The sequence below is a fragment of the Pelodiscus sinensis genome, chromosome 24 (genome assembly GCF_052426305.1).
Source record: "Pelodiscus sinensis isolate ZL-2025 chromosome 24, ASM5242630v1, whole genome shotgun sequence".
NCBI classification, from domain to species: Eukaryota; Metazoa; Chordata; order Testudines; family Trionychidae; genus Pelodiscus; species Pelodiscus sinensis.
In genome coordinates, this window is record NC_143075.1 from 14,763,225 (window position 1) to 14,780,832 (window position 17,608).

The 17,608-nt window shown below is 44.0% G+C and overlaps 1 protein-coding gene across 6 annotated transcripts in view; it reads right to left on the reverse strand.

The window, feature by feature from the left end:
* The window catches only part of MTOR (mechanistic target of rapamycin kinase), a 125,496-nt gene that overhangs the window by 96,313 nt on the left and 11,575 nt on the right, over positions 1-17,608 (reverse strand). For 4 of the 6 annotated variants that reach the window (XM_089773066.1, XM_089773068.1, XM_089773067.1 and 1 more), the window contains exons 10-22: positions 15,922-16,166; positions 14,916-15,131; positions 13,584-13,789; positions 12,665-12,787; positions 12,208-12,297; positions 12,022-12,114; positions 11,365-11,499; positions 10,870-10,999; positions 7,056-7,306; positions 6,243-6,284; positions 5,170-5,256; positions 639-806; positions 262-374 (exon numbers count right to left, since the gene is read on the reverse strand). In XM_089773066.1, the coding sequence (XP_089629192.1) occupies positions 262-374; positions 639-806; positions 5,170-5,256; positions 6,243-6,284; positions 7,056-7,306; positions 10,870-10,999; positions 11,365-11,499; positions 12,022-12,114; positions 12,208-12,297; positions 12,665-12,787; positions 13,584-13,789; positions 14,916-15,131; positions 15,922-16,166 (1,899 nt within the window). The remainder of the gene's footprint in view (positions 1-261; positions 375-638; positions 807-5,169; positions 5,257-6,242; positions 6,285-7,055; positions 7,307-10,869; positions 11,000-11,364; positions 11,500-12,021; positions 12,115-12,207; positions 12,298-12,664; positions 12,788-13,583; positions 13,790-14,915; positions 15,132-15,921; positions 16,167-17,608) is intronic. The other 2 variants (XM_089773069.1, XM_089773072.1) reach the window with 1 other exon arrangement.

Below are 17,608 nucleotides of genomic sequence, written 5' to 3' on the forward strand. Positions count from 1 at the left end.
CTGCTTGAATATGGCAATGACTAAGACAACAGCAGGAAAAAGACAGGATTTATTAGCTTGTGTCTGAGAAACAGAGCACTGAGGCTGTGGCACTCAACTAAAAAATAACAAGTACCGTGTGTGTCTGATTAGAGAAAACCTAGCTTGTGGGTGACTAATCAGCAATCTATGCTATGAAGGTGCACAGCAGTCACTGAGGAACACAGACAGATGGAGACAGTGGAAAAGAGAGGAGAAAGCACAGAGTTGGCAGATACTTACTTGCGAGCAACCACTGGGACATCTTGGGCATCAAACAGCTTTACAATGGGAGGTAGCAACAAATGCAGGTAGTCATCCAAGTTAGCTCCAAACAGCTGGATTGCATTCAACAACTGGAGGGAAAGATGATCCAATACTACCCAGCTTAATAAAGTCATGAAAAAGCAATGTTTTAAAGTAACCCTATCTCCAGTTTGAAGCTGCTCTGGCAGAAGGCATTTACCTGAGCTCTGACTGACCCATTTTATCCCAATGCAATTACTGCAGCAGGGCTTCTCCACAGCTCCTGTTTCCACGCAGTCAGATATGGGCCCAAGAGACTCTGCTCCTGGACAGGCAGTACCCAACACACCACCTCCACAGGCCAAATCACTCACCTTGACAGAGACGTTGCGGCCTGGGCTACTGTCATGCATGAAGACCCGTAACATGTGAGGAATGAGCTGAGGCAAATAGAGCTTGAATTCGCCCCCAAGAGCCACCACAATTTGCTCAATAAGTAGGATAATTGTGCTCTGTATAGAGTTGTTCATGACCCAGAAGTCCTGGAGAAAAAAAGATAGAAAAGGTTATAGCTTCCCCTCTATGCTGAGCTGTGTGAAGTACGGAGCCAGGAGCTAGCATAAGGCTAATGCTAGATACAGATATAGTGAGAACTTTCTCCTCCATCAGGCAATCCCCTCATTTAAGCAACTTAAGAAAAACAAACTCCCAAGGTCTCTTACACAGTCAACAATCTATTCTAGGCAACTTATTTTTCCTGGTCCCTTGGATGGTTGTTTATGGTAGGTTTCACCCTAACATGAATGGCTGCATATTCATGGACTTGAAGCATCTTCCAGTAAAACTGTACTTGGATCTAAAGGGCAAAGTGTTTAAAACCCAGAAAGGAACCCAATTAAGAAGCACTAACAGAGTTCCAGATGCTCTTATGCTCACTGCTAAGAAATGGGAGGCACGGGGATTTTTTAATCAAATGCCTAATATAAAAATGAAATTCTCTGGAATTTTAAGCCTTAGACTGGTTTATAGAAAGCCCAGAAAATAACTGGTTTCTTTCAATCCATCATCAGAAAATGAAATAAAATTAGAAACCAGGGAAGGTTTCCATTCCTCTACCTGCTCCAATGATAGAGAACTCCAAGCTGCTCTAAACTTGAAATCGCATCTAGTAAGTGCTCTCTCAGAGAGCTCCAGGTTTCAAACATTAGCAGGTTAGCAAGATAGTTGTCTGTGGACTTCACGTGTCATAGCAGCTTGGTTGGTGTTAATTTCTCTTTGACATCCACGGCTTCAAAAAGAGAATCACTGAATATCTTAAACATAAATCCTCTCTGGCCTCTTGCCCATTTGGCTTCCACAAACCAACTCACCAGTTATGCCAGGCAGGCAAGCTAATGGAACCTACTAGGATTACCACCTACAAAATAAGTTTTCTTTTTGGTCTGTAAAAAATTGATTAAAAAATAATTTAAAACAAGTTGTCAAGAACGGATGTGCTGTTTACCTTTCCAGTACAAGCAGATCAATAATCTGTGATGTCTTCCATGGTCCAGGTTTATTTCTACTTTCTGGTACTTTTTAGTCAGATTAAAGAAAATATTGACCTACATATAAAACATAAATTTTCCATCTTTCTATTTAATAAACTAGATCCCTTAATGCTCCATATTAAATGTTCCTCATTTAATTTTTAAGGCATGTATCATACCAAGCAGTTTGTTATTCAGCTCGGCAGGATATGACTACATTGCTCTAAAGAGACAGTCAATTTAATAATTATATTTTAAAAACTTTTGCTTATCGACATCACTAGCAACACATTAGATTAAATACAGGAAGAACTGTAGTAATCTAATTCACTTTGTTTCCATATATAAAAAGGCTTATCACTTGTGTGTGTTCCGGTCAATTTACAGGCCTCCTTGAACTAGTATGTTGCTTCAGTGTATATATTGCAAATACTGCTAGAGGATGTTAAATTGTTGTTAGAAAACCTTTTCAACTAGAATTTAAAAAAGAACCATTTCCATTTGGTTCAGATTTTGTACAAGTTTAATTTTGCAAGACTTAATTTTTGGGAAAAATGTGGATGACAGAATCCCTAAACACTGAGCAGATCTTATCGCTGAGCATAAATTGCCAGTGTAGGGTGTACTGGGCAGGTAAAAGCTTCCTGAAAATCAGGTGGACCCCTACAATTTAGAATCATCACATGAAGATGAAAGTGCATATAGTGCTGTATGATTATCCACAACTCCTCCAAAGTCACCATTCACACTAAGAAATCACTTCCTGCAATTCTGTTGCAGAAAACAGAAGACACCTTATATAGAGAGCCGGGCAAATCCACAGACATCTGCTTTACATCCACAGCTCATTTTTATGATACAGATGCGGATCCAAATTTTTTATCTGCACAGGGCTCTACTTACATACTCCTGGCTCTCTTCTCTTCTGACTTACGTTGTTGTAGCCACTTAACTTTTACACCCCTCACCAAACTGTATGCTTTCCCTGAGGCAGCTAATTGTAGTTAGACACCTATTTAACACTGCTTATTACACCCAGATTTTGGGCAACAGATGAATCATTGATTACAAAATCCAGGCTCAATCCTAACAGAGTATGGCATTTACCCTCAAGTGGGGTTACATTTCTGAGGCTAGATTTAAAAAAGAAACCTTTATTGTAAAATTAAGTGATATTTCCCTGCCTCCTGCTGCTGCAGAGATTCTCCAATCTCCCCTGATCTCTCTTTCTTGGTGGATATGAGGAGAGATTACTAAGACTGGGACTTTTCATTTTGGAAAAGAGACTACTAAAGAGGGATATGACAATGGATTATAAAATCATGACTGGTGTGGAGAAAGTAAATAAAGAAAAGTTATTTGTTTCCATAACACAAGCACTCCAACTCATCTGATGATGTGGGTTTTACATCCATAATATATTTGTTTCTTGCAATTGCAAGAAAAATGTCATGAACAAAATCAAGCCTTATACATGAGTTTCATCGACCTGATCACAGCGTTCAACTCAATCAATCATAGCACTCTGTGGACCACCCTCTCAAAAATCGGTTGCCCCAAAAATCTGTCAGCATCCTGAGGCTGCTTCACAACAACATGACTTCCCCAGTGCTGAGCAACAACAGATCCCGAAGCAACCCCTTTGAGGTCAAAACGGGAGTCAAACAAGGCTATGTCATTGCCTCAGCGCTGTTCTATATCTTCATCGCCATGACCCTCCATCTCACTGACGGCAAGCTTCCAGCTGGCATGAAGATTGTCTACAGAACGAATGGGAAGCTTTTCAATCTCAGGAGACTGAAGGCCAAAAGCAAGACCTCCGCAACTTCGATCATGGAGCTCCAGTACCACAGATGACAATATGGTTATTGCTCTTTCCCCTATAGCTCTTCAAACCATCTTATGTGCCTTTGCTGAAGCATAAATCTTGGCATCACACCGAACATCAGAAAGACCAAGGTGCTCCATCAATCCTTGCCAATGGGACAATCTCAGGTACCATCTATTGAAGTCAATGGAGAACTGCTGGAAAACGTGGAGCATTTCCCGTACCTTGGAAGTCATCTCTCCGCCAAAGTCAACATTGACATGGAAATCCAGCATCGCCCGAGCTGCGCAAGCTCTACTTTTGCCCGCCTGAGGCGAAGTGTCTTTGAGAACCGGAACATCAGTGCTAAGACAAAGCTCCTTGTGTACTGCACAGTGGTTGTTCCAACACTGCTATATGCATGTGAAACCTGGACAACATATAAGCGTTACCCGAAGCCACTTGAACAATATCATCAATGCTGCTGCAGGAGAATCCTAAATACCCCTTGGGAGGACAAGTGCACAAACACCAGCATCCAGGAGGAGTCAAACATGACCAGCATTGAAGTTATCATCATCTACCAACAACTTCACTGGACTGGTCACATGGTCCAGATGCCTGATCAGCGCCTCTCAAAACAGATTCTGTTTTCTGAGCTGAAGGAAGGATGGCGGAGCATTGCGGGCCAGATGAAACGATTTAAGGACATGTTGAAGGCAAACATGAAAAAGCGAGGCATTGGTGTAGATACTTGGGAGAACCTTGCCCAGGACTGTCCTCAGTGGAGAGCAGTAATCTGTGAGGGGGTGGCACAGTTTGAGAGGTCCTGCCGCAGCGTGGATGAGGAGAGGCAGAGAAGGAGAAAAGAGAGGCAAGAACTGCTCCGTGCTCCTCCAATAGCCACCAACACCTGCCCCTTCTGCGATAAGACCTGCGGCTCCAGAATCGGGTTCATCAGCCATCAACTGATCCACAAATAGGAGGGTGACAGGAAGACATCCTATTTGTTATCAAATATTTGTTAGTCTCTGAAGGTGCCACAGGACTGCTTATTGTTTTACAAGGATTAGGGATCGCCAAATAAAATTAATAAGTAGTAGGTTTAAAAATAAACAAAAGGAAGTACTTCTTTGTACAACATACAATCAACCTGCAGAACAAATTTCCAGAGGATGTTGTGAAGTCCAAGTCTATAACAGGGTTCAAAAATAAAACCAGATAAATTTGTGGAGGTTAGGTCCATCAATGGCTATTACCCAGGATGGGCAGGAATGGTGTCCCTAGCCTCTGTCTGTCAGAAGCTGGGAATGGGCGACCAGGAATGGATCATTTGATGATTCCTGATTGGTTTATTTTCTCTGGGGCACCTGGCATTGGCCACTGTCAGGGACAGGATACTGGGCTAGACAGACCTTTGGTGCGATCTAGTATGGCTGTTCTTATTGATAGGTACACACTGACTATGATATTCCCGCAAGAGTAACCTCATATGATCAAAGGAAAACATAATTTATCACCTTCCACTATTTCTAGGATATTGAGGTTCAACATAAGGGCTGTACTCACTCTCATAAGGGTGACAATTTCATCCATATAGGGTCGAATATGGCTCCTCACAAAAGACACCAACATTCCTAGCTGCTGGAACAGGAACTGAAAGGAAGAGACAGGCAGTGCTCAATGCTGCTATCCAAAATGCCAACACAACTCAGGGCAAATTTGATTTCAAAGGCTAATTGCAAATACCTCTGAAAACTAAACAACATGCACAGTTATGACTGCTGGAAGTCTGGGGCCAAATTCTCTCTCAGCCTCAATCCAAAGTTTGTATTTTATCCATTGCTGTATTTAAAACTATGGATACTCATGCACCAAAGGAATTCTCTACTTGCAAATTGATTAGGTGTTTAAACAATAGATGCCAAGTTGGAACCCAGAGTCTGAAATACCAATATCACTTTGTAAATTCAGATCTGGAGGCTGTGCCCGAAAATGTAGCCCCAATCTCTTCCCTCGACTGCTGGCCACACTCTTTTTTCCCCTCTTTCCATAAAGGCATATTTGGTAGACTATTACAAGGACAGATTGCAGTGCTTGACAGGTTAGCTATTCATTAGAAAGATGGCTAATTGTACTCTGGGAGTATTGTGACCTAGACCATTCTACTGCCCATTTGTTGTATTTGGTTCATGATTCACTTTGATCAAGCAAAACACAATCATGTGCCACAATGCACTATAGTGATTTTCCTTTGGAGTTAGGTGTGAAATAATTTAATAATTTGGGTGAGCACCCCTTGTCCACGAATGCTTATTGAAAAACAAAAATCCCAACAATATTTGTATCATTTTATATTACATTTCAGTTTTCATGCACAAATTGTAGTGTAGATTGTAATTGCTGTTCATAGCAAATACAGGCTAATGGGTTCCAAATCACAAGTGGAGCTCAGAAGAATAGATTATGGGGTCTAATGAAAATCAAGTAAGTGGACAAGGGATAAAAAGCAGTCTGTTTGACTAAGGCAACAACACACGTTTACTGAAAAATAACCCAGCACTCTTATGAAGTTGTGAGAGGATGTTTACATACAGTGCAGGGAACTGCCTTGTTTGTGCTTTAATATCACGTGTACCCACCTCAGCTCTTCTCCCCAGTACACTGTCACCATCTTCTTTTACCTGAAAATTTGTAAAGATTTACAACTGCGGAGCTTTCAAGCCAGTTAGGTCAGTCCTGTCTAGGCACTCGGCAAACCTAGAGTGCCAGGGTTTTCATGCCGATCTGAGCGGTAATTCAGTCTAGTGGAGGACTGCCAGTGGCAACTGCGGTTCTATAACAGGAATGGGGATCTACTAGGGCAGTTCTGCTAGCCTCATCCCACATATAAAAAACTCAATTCCAGTAACTCATGCAAGTTCCCCACCACACAAGCACTCAAGGAAGAGGTTCTGCTACAGCCAGCCATCCTAGGTCTGATACAGCTGAGGACTGTTCTTCTGGTGCAATTTTACATGTAACGGAAAATAGCTGGTTAAGTGAAGAAGTAGTGAGAAGTGCTGTAGCATGGCTGTCCCCTCAGCTGTGAATGCCAGCTGACTGCAACAAGTCAAATTCCCTGCAAAGAAGGATGAAAGCACACCGCTTTGCTACATGCAACATGTAAAGAGAGACTGGGCAACAGGGCAGAAGCTGAGGCCAGTGAAAGCATTGGGACCGGAACAGGATGGCTTAAAGAGGAAGCATAACTCAGGACTAGCCATAAAGGGGGTGCAGAAAAATTGGTGCCACTTGATGTTCTGATAAATGCTCACAGGAGAGAGAAAGCAAAGCTGGTACCTCACTGTTACAGCATGCTTGGCAGCAACACACTCAGTGCAAAAGCACCCAAAGCCAGTCACATTCTCTTTACAATGGAAAGGGGAGAGGGAGCAAATTCTCAGTATACTCACCTCTCGGATAGCACCATCGCAAACCCGAATTACATTGAGAAACGTTGGCATGACCTGGGGCAGGAACTGCACGCACTTCAGCCCAAGTGATTTGAAAATGAAGGTAATGGCTTGGACTACCATAGTGTGATGGTGAGATAAGGATTGGTCTCGGAAGATTCTCATCAGCGCTACCATGGAGACAGCGGGGTAGAATTCATCCAGAGGGAGGTTTCCCATATTCACTAACATCTCACTGGTACTGTAATCCGCTGGCAAAGGGTAAAGATGTGTCACTTACATGAGTACATACAATACATGCCAATACTGCTGTTCAGATATAGCTGGCTAACAGGAAAGAGGGCATTTACATTAACAAACACACGCAGAGGAGATCGCCAGTCCATGGGAACTTAAACTGAAGCCTTGAGACCCTGGAATTTTTATTCCTAAATTTAGTGGACAGAAGAAAACTTGGCTGCCTAGATCTCTCAGTTTTTGTACAGCAAAATAAGAGTAAGGAAGCGGCATCTTTAAGGCTCCATGCCCTAATGTACCAAGTGCGGGTGCCTTTTTGCTCGAGATCTGTTTACAGAAGTATCTCAGAAGTTTTTAGGGTAGGAATTAGTGGAAGAGTGGAGCTATGATCTCTAGAGCATTCGCTCTTACCAAACCTGGACACTTCAGAAAGAAAATCCATGCACAGGGTACTGCTGCTGAACAGAGAGGGACCCAGACAATAGTATTGCAGCAGTGCTGCTGAGGAAGACAGAACAGTATAACAACACTGTCTTGGCTAAGTAAAGAACTGATCCCCTGGATTCTCATAGGTTGCCAAGATTTATGGGGTTGCATAGACGCACAGCCTCCAAGCTCAACTGTCTCTCTCTCCAAAATTTCTTCGGCCACAAGAGGTTCAGGGAAACAGGTGAAATGTGCAGTTTTCCAGCTCCTCTCCTATATTCTTTCTGCAGGAGAGGGGAATCTGCTCCCGGAAAACTACCTATCACTATCACTAACAGTACAGCTTTAACTCACGTGGTTCTGGCCTAGCAACTGGCCATGTTTCTCAGTCATAGTTCAATATAACAGCAAGAGCTAAAATAGACTGTCTCTACAATAATAGGATCTACCCTTTGATCGCCCGTCACACTTGCTGCTCACCCTTGATGGCCATCTGGGAGGAAAATTCATAATCCCACTATGCTTTTGTAAAAAACAAGGGAATAACCTGCCATTCTGGCCAATGTTCCTCTCCAAAGGACACACATACTCGTGTCTAACGCTGTGTGTGTGCCAGAGACCAATACATGTCACCAAAGACATTTGCCTCCATGGCTGGATGCACTGCAATGACTGACTGACTTTGTAAAGCACTTTTCAATAGTTGGAGCATGACAGACGCTGTCTCTCACAAATACTCAGCAATACAAACTTCTCCTGGGAATAAGCTACATTTGATTGATTGCTTCTTCCTCTCTATTTTCAAAGATGAAACATTCCTAACCCCCTTTTCCCATCTAATCAGATATTTTAAATGTGGTAACCAGTACGTTCGTATGCAGCTAGAAGGTAAAATTATCTAAAGTGCCTTAGTCCCTTTTTCAAATGTGGCATTGACATTCAATGGGATTTAGGCTCCAAGTCATTTGGGATTTGACTACACTTGGAAATTTATCAAGGTAATTATTCTGGAAAATAATGTGTCCACAAAAAGTTTCTTTAGAATAACTACTCTGGTAAATTTCCAATTATAGACAAACCCTATCTTCTGTCTCATCATATATTGCTCTAGCACAATGAAACCACATTCCTCTTGCACACACTGTTTTATTAGTATTTGGAAACTAATTTAAATGGTATTTTTTATTCCATATCTAGACTTTATTTACATTGGTGGAAATCCAGCATAGCTCCACTGAATTCTTTGGATTTCACAAAAGAAAAACCTTGCCAATGGTTTAATGGACATGTCACAGCACAACTATTTCCATTATTGGCGTTTACTGTAAGTTACAGTTAAAAAATAAAATCAGTGAATTTCACATCTGGAGATGCCTGTAATCTGGCTACTTATTTTTGTTCTGTTCCCTTATTTTGTTTATAGTGAAATTCATGCAAACATAGACAATCAGTTTCAAAACTGAACCTAGAGAGATTTTTACTGCCTTACAAGATGCTATATTGAAAATGCTTAGAAATCTATTTGAATGCAGGGACACTTTATCACACTCCATCTGTTGTTATATTATTTTATTGTAACAGTAGAAAGTGCCAATAAAAATTCCTACCAGAGTAATGTGATGCAAATGTGACGGTTTCATTTAAGCAAACACCTGGCAAACAGCTGCCTGCCTATGCCCTGACACCACTTCCACGCAATTCAGCACTATTGCTCTCTGTTCAGGAAATGAGTGTACACTTTGGATAACAGCAGTCATGGAGTGAGCAATGTGGGTAGAGCTTTGTGGTGAAGCAATCCCGGGACCTTCTACTTACACAATTCAAATGAGAAAAATAAGGAGGAAAAACTACAGATGTGAGTTTGACATACTGCATGGATACCTACTTAGGAAGTGTTTTTGTTACATGCTTTCAGCATTTTACTTTGATTGCAAGCTGCGCAAGGCAGAAGCCTGTGCCATTTGTCAGTCAGTCACCATGCATGTTTAGGGCACTACAAAAACAAAGCTCTAAAGCACTGAACTATGTAATGGACAGTAAAGTCTGTGCTTCTGAAACACAGCTCATTCTAGAGCCGAATATGTAATGAAACAGGCTGGAAGGCACTTTGAGAAGAAAAACTGGTTTAAGTTGGTGGTGGTTTAAAAAGCCTTTCGGGCTGATCTTCATTCTCAGAACAAAACCATCCTCTTTTGCATTCCCATGAAAGAGGGAGAAGGGGATAGGGCAGGACAAACTTTCAAGGTGTCAAACAGTTCTCAGGGAATGGTGTTGTGATTTGTAGACAAGCAGCCATAAAGTAAACCATGTCAACAAAATGTTACATTTTTAAGGGGACACAATCAGCTTAAGCAATTTCCTGCACATCTGCCTGAAATGTATGGGCTCTTGCTGCAAGAAGCACCCAAGATCATTACAGCTAAAAATCAGAGATGTGTCTCTATTTGTCATTTTTCTGTATATCTGACCACATCATGTATATTCAGATTTCCCCTGTGTAGACAGTCGCCTGTTTCCACTAGCCTTTCACACATCAACAGGGCACAGAAAGATATTTTATAAAACAGGAAGGTGCAATTGTGAAACCTCAAAAATAAACAGAGATTTGAGAGGTGGAGAACATGAAATGACTTTTACCTCTAGTTCTAGAGAACAGGAACCCTGTAATGACAACAATAGTTGAAAGAGGAAACTTGGTATGAAACCCTCAAAGTATTTCCTGTTCTGCACATATTCATAATAATATTTTGCACTTTAAATCTATTGATCTCTACACACATCACAAATGCAGGTCAGTTCCATTAGCTCTTTTTTTTTTTTTTTTAAACAAATGATGACTAACCTGAAGTCTCAGAGGCAGAACTGAGGAAAAATCTCAGGTCTCTTCACACTCTGTGCTATGCCTTGCTACAGATAATGCTGCCTTTCTGTAGCTTAAGTCATTTTACTTTTAAGTGAAAATCCTAGTTATGTTGGGAAAATACTATTGGTTAGGATCTATCTTGCCTGTGTCTCAGTACTGACTGAGGAAACAACTCAGATGCTACATTACGTCATGTTAATCTTTAGTTCCTATGCCGGGATGTAAAGAACAAGGTCCCTTTAAAACAGTGTAGGGTGCACACACTTTCCCCAGTCTCCCTCTGCTTACAAGAATCCTGGCTGGATTTAGACTCCGATAGGCTGACAGCCGAAGCATCTCGTGACTGGTCAATCATGCCAATGTTCACTTTGTGCTTGTAAGGGTCTAAGGCCCCCAACAGTCCCAGCACGCGGATAGCCTAGCCAGGGGAAAATCAAAAAAAGAGAAAGCACGTCAAGGCATGTCAACCAGGCTAAGGCTTACACATTAAATGAAGCCTGAACCCAGGGCTCTGGGAAGCTGGTGGAGGGAAGGGAAAGATCGGGTGGTGAGAGACACAATCCCATCATATTCCAAATAGAGTTTACCCATTCACTGAAATGAGCAACTTAACTAGCTTCCATTCACAGCCCTGACAGAGTCTTGTCCATTATGTCAAACTATCCCCCAATCAACCCCAACAACAGATCAGTCACTGGGTCAAAAGTTTATCATGACTGACCCTGGCCTCTCAGGCAAGACTCAGAAACTGCTGCTGCTGGGATGTGAGCTGTGAGTTCCTACCTCTCTCCGAGTGCCCTGGTTCTGCTCCGTCTTCAAGAAGTTCAGTAGCACATCCAGCAGGGTTGGGTATTTCCTGTACGGCTCCACCACATAACCCGTGCTGGCCACCAGTTGTCCCAGTGTCCACAGAGCCACCTGGAACGAATATAGCCATGAACAGTTAGTTTTGATCAGGGGAAGCAGCAAGTTACTATTTGCTCTGTCCTACCCACATCTTTGTTCTTCTTTTAAAAGATCTCAGTGTCTGATTACCTTTCATAGGCCATGCCACAGGAAGCTTCCACAACAGGGACTCTTTGTTGAGAGAAGTCGACAAGTCAATTAATACATGGCAACCTACAAACGGCAGGGACGTACAACACACACCACTCTGAGAGGCAATGTTTTTTAGGTGGCGTTGTAAACATCTCTGCAACACTGAGCCTGATCCCACTGACCTATGCTGTTTTCTCTAGCCGCATGGCAGAACACCCTGTGCAGAAGACAGAGTGGCAGTACACGTTCCATCTTGGCACATAAGAATGGACTCAGAGTTCCATGGGAGACTGACAATCTGAGCTAAAGGTTTCTGATTGCTTTCATACACACAATGACATTTGACTATATGTATCCGGTCACAGAAGACAGCATGGTTTAGGGTAGGTATCATATACACACCTGTCTTTTAGCAAGCAAGGAGGAGTCCTGGAGCATGTCCATGATTATAATGAAGAGCTCATCCACCCACTTCCTCATCTCCAGCCCACTGACCTGAAGACAGAGGAAGGTAGGACTCTCATTTAGAACTGTTGCAGGGTTAGGCAGCAATGAGAATGCCTCCACATAATGCTGCAACACCCTTACCTGTGCCAGCTCCCCTATGGTAGCCAAGACATTATTGATCACCCCTGGATTTGGATCTGGATCAGGATCTTTCAGCTTCACAATCAATGCCTATTTGATGATACAGGAAGAAGTTAGAATCACTCCCCTGCCCTGAGCAATCTCTTCCCCAACTCCTGCACTGAAAATGCCAGTAAGACAGAGCCCCTAACAATTGCTCATGGGAGTCAATGTATGTTTCAAAGACTTACAAAGTATTTTTATTACACCTTTAGGATTTCTGCGCATCCATCTATTTAGGTCATACAGTTGCACACACATTGAGGTTTATAGTAGGGACTGCACTCCAATCTGGTTGCTATACTACTACAGAGCAATAAAAATGGCGCAGTTCCTGGTCACAGTTATTGCATAATGCACCTGTGTACCCAAAGATCTCCTCCACCTAAAGTCAGCAGGAATTCCGAGACAGCCCTACCTTAAGGATGGGCTCCATATAGGGACGAATGAGTCGTGGGGCATTGGAAACCAAGTGACCCAGCATTCTGGCGCTCTGCTCTTTTATTCTACCAACACCACTGTGTTCCAGCTCCGTCAGGATCTGCAAAAAAGGCAAGCAGACACATTACAGCAGAGTGAGAGCTGGAGAGCCAGTGTTCTCCACATAACACAGCAAATGACAGAAGAGAGCAAAATAAGGAGTCTGACTGACCTCATTCTTCTCTGCAACTCATGTCAAATGAGAAAGTAATCTCAGAAGCTGTATACTTGGTTGCACCTATGAGTGGCCCAAGTGAGGCCATGGCTACTTTGTTTCAAATGGAGTGGAGTGCAACCAAACCCATCTTAATGGAGAGTGGAAGTCCCTTTAGTCAAAAGAAAAGGTCCTTCCACTGAAGGCAAAAAGTGTCACGTGCTGGGACCTGAAGTGACTGTACCCTAACAGGGAAGTTGGTGACGTCAAACGGCATACAATTCTGAGGGCCGCTGGTGCAAACAAATAAAATAAAATAAAAAGATGTCAACAGGGGCGGATATAGGGCAGGGCGAACGGGGCGGCCGCCCCGGGCCCCGCGCTTGAGAAAGCCCCGTGCATGCGCCGTGGCGCCGCCGCGCATGGCGTCACTGCGCATGCGCCATGGCAAAGGGGGGGCCCCCGCGGAATTATGCTGCCCGGGGCCCCGCAAAACTGTCACCTGCTCCTGGATGTCAACACTCACTAGGAAAGCATTGTTTAAGAAGTATCAAACTCCATTTATAAACTGTCTTCCAGAAATGGAGACCTTCATTGCACTGCAGCTATAATAGATCTGGAGCGTCTGACTTCCTTAATGCAGCCATCCCCACCTCAGTTAATAAGGACTCCATCCCCATCCATAGCAGCCTCTCTCCATTACCTGTATTAACATCTTGCGCAGGAAAGGCATGACAAATGCAGGGTTCATGCTGCTTAGCCGGCCCACGGTGCAGATAGCTAGCTCTCGGATTTCAAACACCTGATCATTCAGAGCCACAAAGAGAGCCTGCAGATTTTCTGCCTGGGCAAGATGAGCATCAAACCTCTCATCCAAGGAAGCCAACACACAGTAACGGATATCAGGGTCTGCAAGAGCATGGTCATTTGTCTTCAATCATGTTCAACTGCTGTTCTTACACAATCTTGACATACGCACTAATTCATATATCACCTCCTTTCACCAGAGATCTACTCTCAATGAACAATCCTGCCAATACCTTGGAGCAAGTGGACAAGGATCGCAATGAATCAGAGACACCTGAAGAATCTACCCATAGGAGTTAGTGTAGGCCAGCCCAATGGTGTCTCACTATTGCCCTGTGCTGTCAAATAAGACACACAGGTTTAATGTCCAGGACAGTCTCTTGCTCCTAAAACTAGTGTGGCTGGAAGCACTGTGGAAAAGGCAAACCAGCCCCAGGTGACCAATCAACAATTTGCAGAATCCACCCAGCAAAGGGGAGGGGACAGAAAGGTACGTTCAACAAAAAGAACTGTTCCCTTCTGAGATGCAACAATTGAGCCTGAGATGTGGGATAGGGATGTGAACGACAGGTCGACTATCGGATAAGCAAATACTTATTGGATAGTCCACACACTAGTCAACTAGTCACTTCCCCCACTCCCTGCTGCCTCTATGAGAAAGAGGTAGCAAGAGGAAAAAAAAGGTAAGAGCAGGGGGTGCATCAAAGTGGCAGTGCTGCATGGATCCCGGGGTCTGCTCCCCCGCTGACCCTGGGCTCCACGCGGCGCTGCTGCTTTGATTGCTGCATGGAGCCTGACGCTTTGAATCCCAAGCTGACCCCGGCCGCTTTGAAACGCCACAGGGAGCACAGGGCCAGTGGGGGACTCCTTGAGTTTCCACTGGCCCGTGCTCCCTTCAGCGCTTTTGTCTTTGAAGTGTAGCAACAGCCCTGGGGCTTCTTGCTACATTTCAGAGGGAGAGGCGCCCTTATCAACTATTCGATTAGCCAATTAATTTAATTTTAACATCCCAAATGTGGGGCAGTCTCATACAGCAAGACAAGAGATAAGGAGTGAAATTCTGCAGCTTCCACCTAGAACAGAGTATCTCTGGGGTTACATTGCTCTGCACTTGCTCTCCTCTAATGCTCCCAGATCTGGGGATAGATTCAGAGGTATGGAAACCATTCTATTTAGAAAAAGTGATAGCCTGGGTTATTAGAAAACAAGCCCGAACCCAACACATTACCTGGGTCTGTTATCCCAACCACAAGCAGTTTGCTGAGAACGTCGGCCACCACCTGCACTGCGGTCTGGCTGACCACATGGGCATGACCGCTGATCAAGTGGATGGAGGGCGTGAGAAGGCGAGAGCAGGTGCGAGCCGCTTCCATCCGGATCTCCTTGTGCTCACTGTTCAGGAAATGATCCGCACAGTGCCGGACAAACTGGGTCAGAGAATGGCCTGGATGGGAGTGGGGAAAAAGATTGTTTGTCACACAGGTTTACACCTCGGCAATTGGACTTTCCAGGGAGACAAACATGGAGCTGCAGACTGAGTGTGAAGGATGCAGTTACTGTTTGGTCTAAACCAAGGCCTCACTTTGGAAGCCCCGGAGGCCATGATAATCACAGCACATGCTTAGGAGCGCCTAAGCCCATGCAACTTAAGTGTGGTGGCATATACATGCAAATATATATGCAAATAGCTTCTTTCACACTGATGAGCATGAATACAAAGATTAAGGCAAGACTACACAACACACAGGCCTCATTTAAGTCAGTTCTGCTGATATTAATAAAATGCAATATTGACCCGATTTCCATATGTCAGCTCTTTTAATAAGAGCATGCGGCCACATATTAAGTAGCCCTGGTTTAAACTCTTTCCTTCTGTAACAGAAGCAGCTATATAGATGGGGTCAGCCAATGCATGAGATAGGCCAGCTCTTCTCTTCTGTGCCAGCCCGGAAAAAGGCAAGCCCTTCTTTAGATGTTTTTAAACCCATTTCTGGATTGTAATTCTAATTACAGCATATAATTGTTTGTTATTGTGTATCCACAATGGGTGATGCTTTCCAGAAGGCTCCCAAAACTTGGAAGTAAATTCAGCTGTGGGAACACACAGAGATCATGGATATTGTTCTGCGGCCTCATTACGGTATGTGCAGCTGACATTAGTAATACTGACATGCCCATTTTTTGAGAGTCCTTACACCACACATATCCGCCCTGCTGCTTGTTTCATGCCTTACCTTCGAACTCAAAGCTGCCCAGTGTGCGCAGGGCAAGGGTGATGCTGCCCACATCGCTGGCCTCGGGGATGTTGGTGAGGCTGGGAGAAGCCAGCTGATGGGCAAGACCCTTGGGCATACCCGGGTGCCGTAAAGGCTTGTGCATTAGAACGAGAGAGAGCATTTTCAGCAGCCCGTCCTGGATGTCCTTCTTCAGCTGTGGGATCTGACGACTCAAGTCATACAGCACAGCAGTCAGAGCGGGGCTGGGGGTGACAAGCAGGCAGACACTCATTAGGGCAGGAACAAGAAAATTGCACATTTTGGCTTCTCATTCATGACTATAACTTTACAAACATCCCAGGTAATGTTTTCATTTAAATCTCGGCTTGACAAATCCCTGGCTGGGTTGATTTAGTTGGGATTGGTCCTGCCTTGGGCAGGGAGCTGGACTTGACAACCTCCTGAGGTCTCTTCCAGCTCTATGATTCTATGAATGTCACAGCAACACCTGATATTACGGCACAGCTGCCCTTGAGTGAACTCCAGAGCTAACAAACTGCTTGGATTCTAGCCTACACTGCTGTGTTAGGTGCTATCAGGAATTGTCTGTGTGGTGGAACTCCAGAGGAGAGTGGTGCAAGACACTCTGAACAGGACTACCTTTGAACACTGCTCTGATGTTTCACAGAGAGCAGAAAGCAGTTGCAGGTTCATATCAGTGGCATCTTCTGTGTTGGATGCTTCATTCCTATGCTGTGTAGGCAAAGGCTACCAAGTCATGTCCAGGTGTTCACTTAAGTCTATGAATCACTGTGCAATTTAGGAGCTAGCAGCTTGAAAGACTGCCTTTATCCATATCCTCCACCCTGGCAGAGAAGATAAGCTGGGACGTCTGTGTTGGGAATCCCCAGATATGAACTGTGAAGGTGAGAGAAGGCTAGATGTAAGAAATGGGTGGCCATTTCAGGGTTTGTCAGTAGCAGAGCAAGAGTCTGGTTCACTCTGACTCCTGCTAACGCAAGAGCTAGAAGAGATGCTGTGTTCGCCTCTCTGTCTCTCTCTCCAAGATAAGAGTGGAATGCTTACCTCAGTGAGAACCTTGAGATAAGACAGCATCCGATGAGAACTGAGTGGGCAGGGAAGTAATTGTTTAATATTATATGTAACAGAAAGGTATGTATATTGGCTTTTAATTGTTTTGTATTTGAAGATCCCCTTGTGCTGTCTTCCCTTGCAATATTGCTCGAATAAACTGCCTCTGGCAACCTGTTGCTTAAACACAACGCAGAGTGAAGGCTCGTTATCTTCCACAATTCCCTTCCCTTGTTGGGCTGACACAACAGGAGTGTGTTGGCCTTCTGGGGTTTCCTGGTTGCCCAATTTTTGGCTGAAAAGGGGAGTGAGAGTGCTGGGAAGTGGGTGAGTCTGCTCTTGACATTGTTTGGACTAGTCATTTTACAGAGTGATTCTTTAAAGGGACACGTGTTCCGACACAAAGGGGCATCTTATACTGGAGACATTGCTGATTGTTGCCTTCTTAGCAGGAGGTATACGCACTGATGTTGCTGAAGGAGTCTCGTTGGCAGCACCAGGGATGGCATAGGAAGCTCAGCACAGCAAGCTGAATTTCAAACCTTGGCCCTCCAGATGTGGGAGCCACAACAACACACCTATGTGCAGAGCTTGGACATGAAGAGCAGCACAA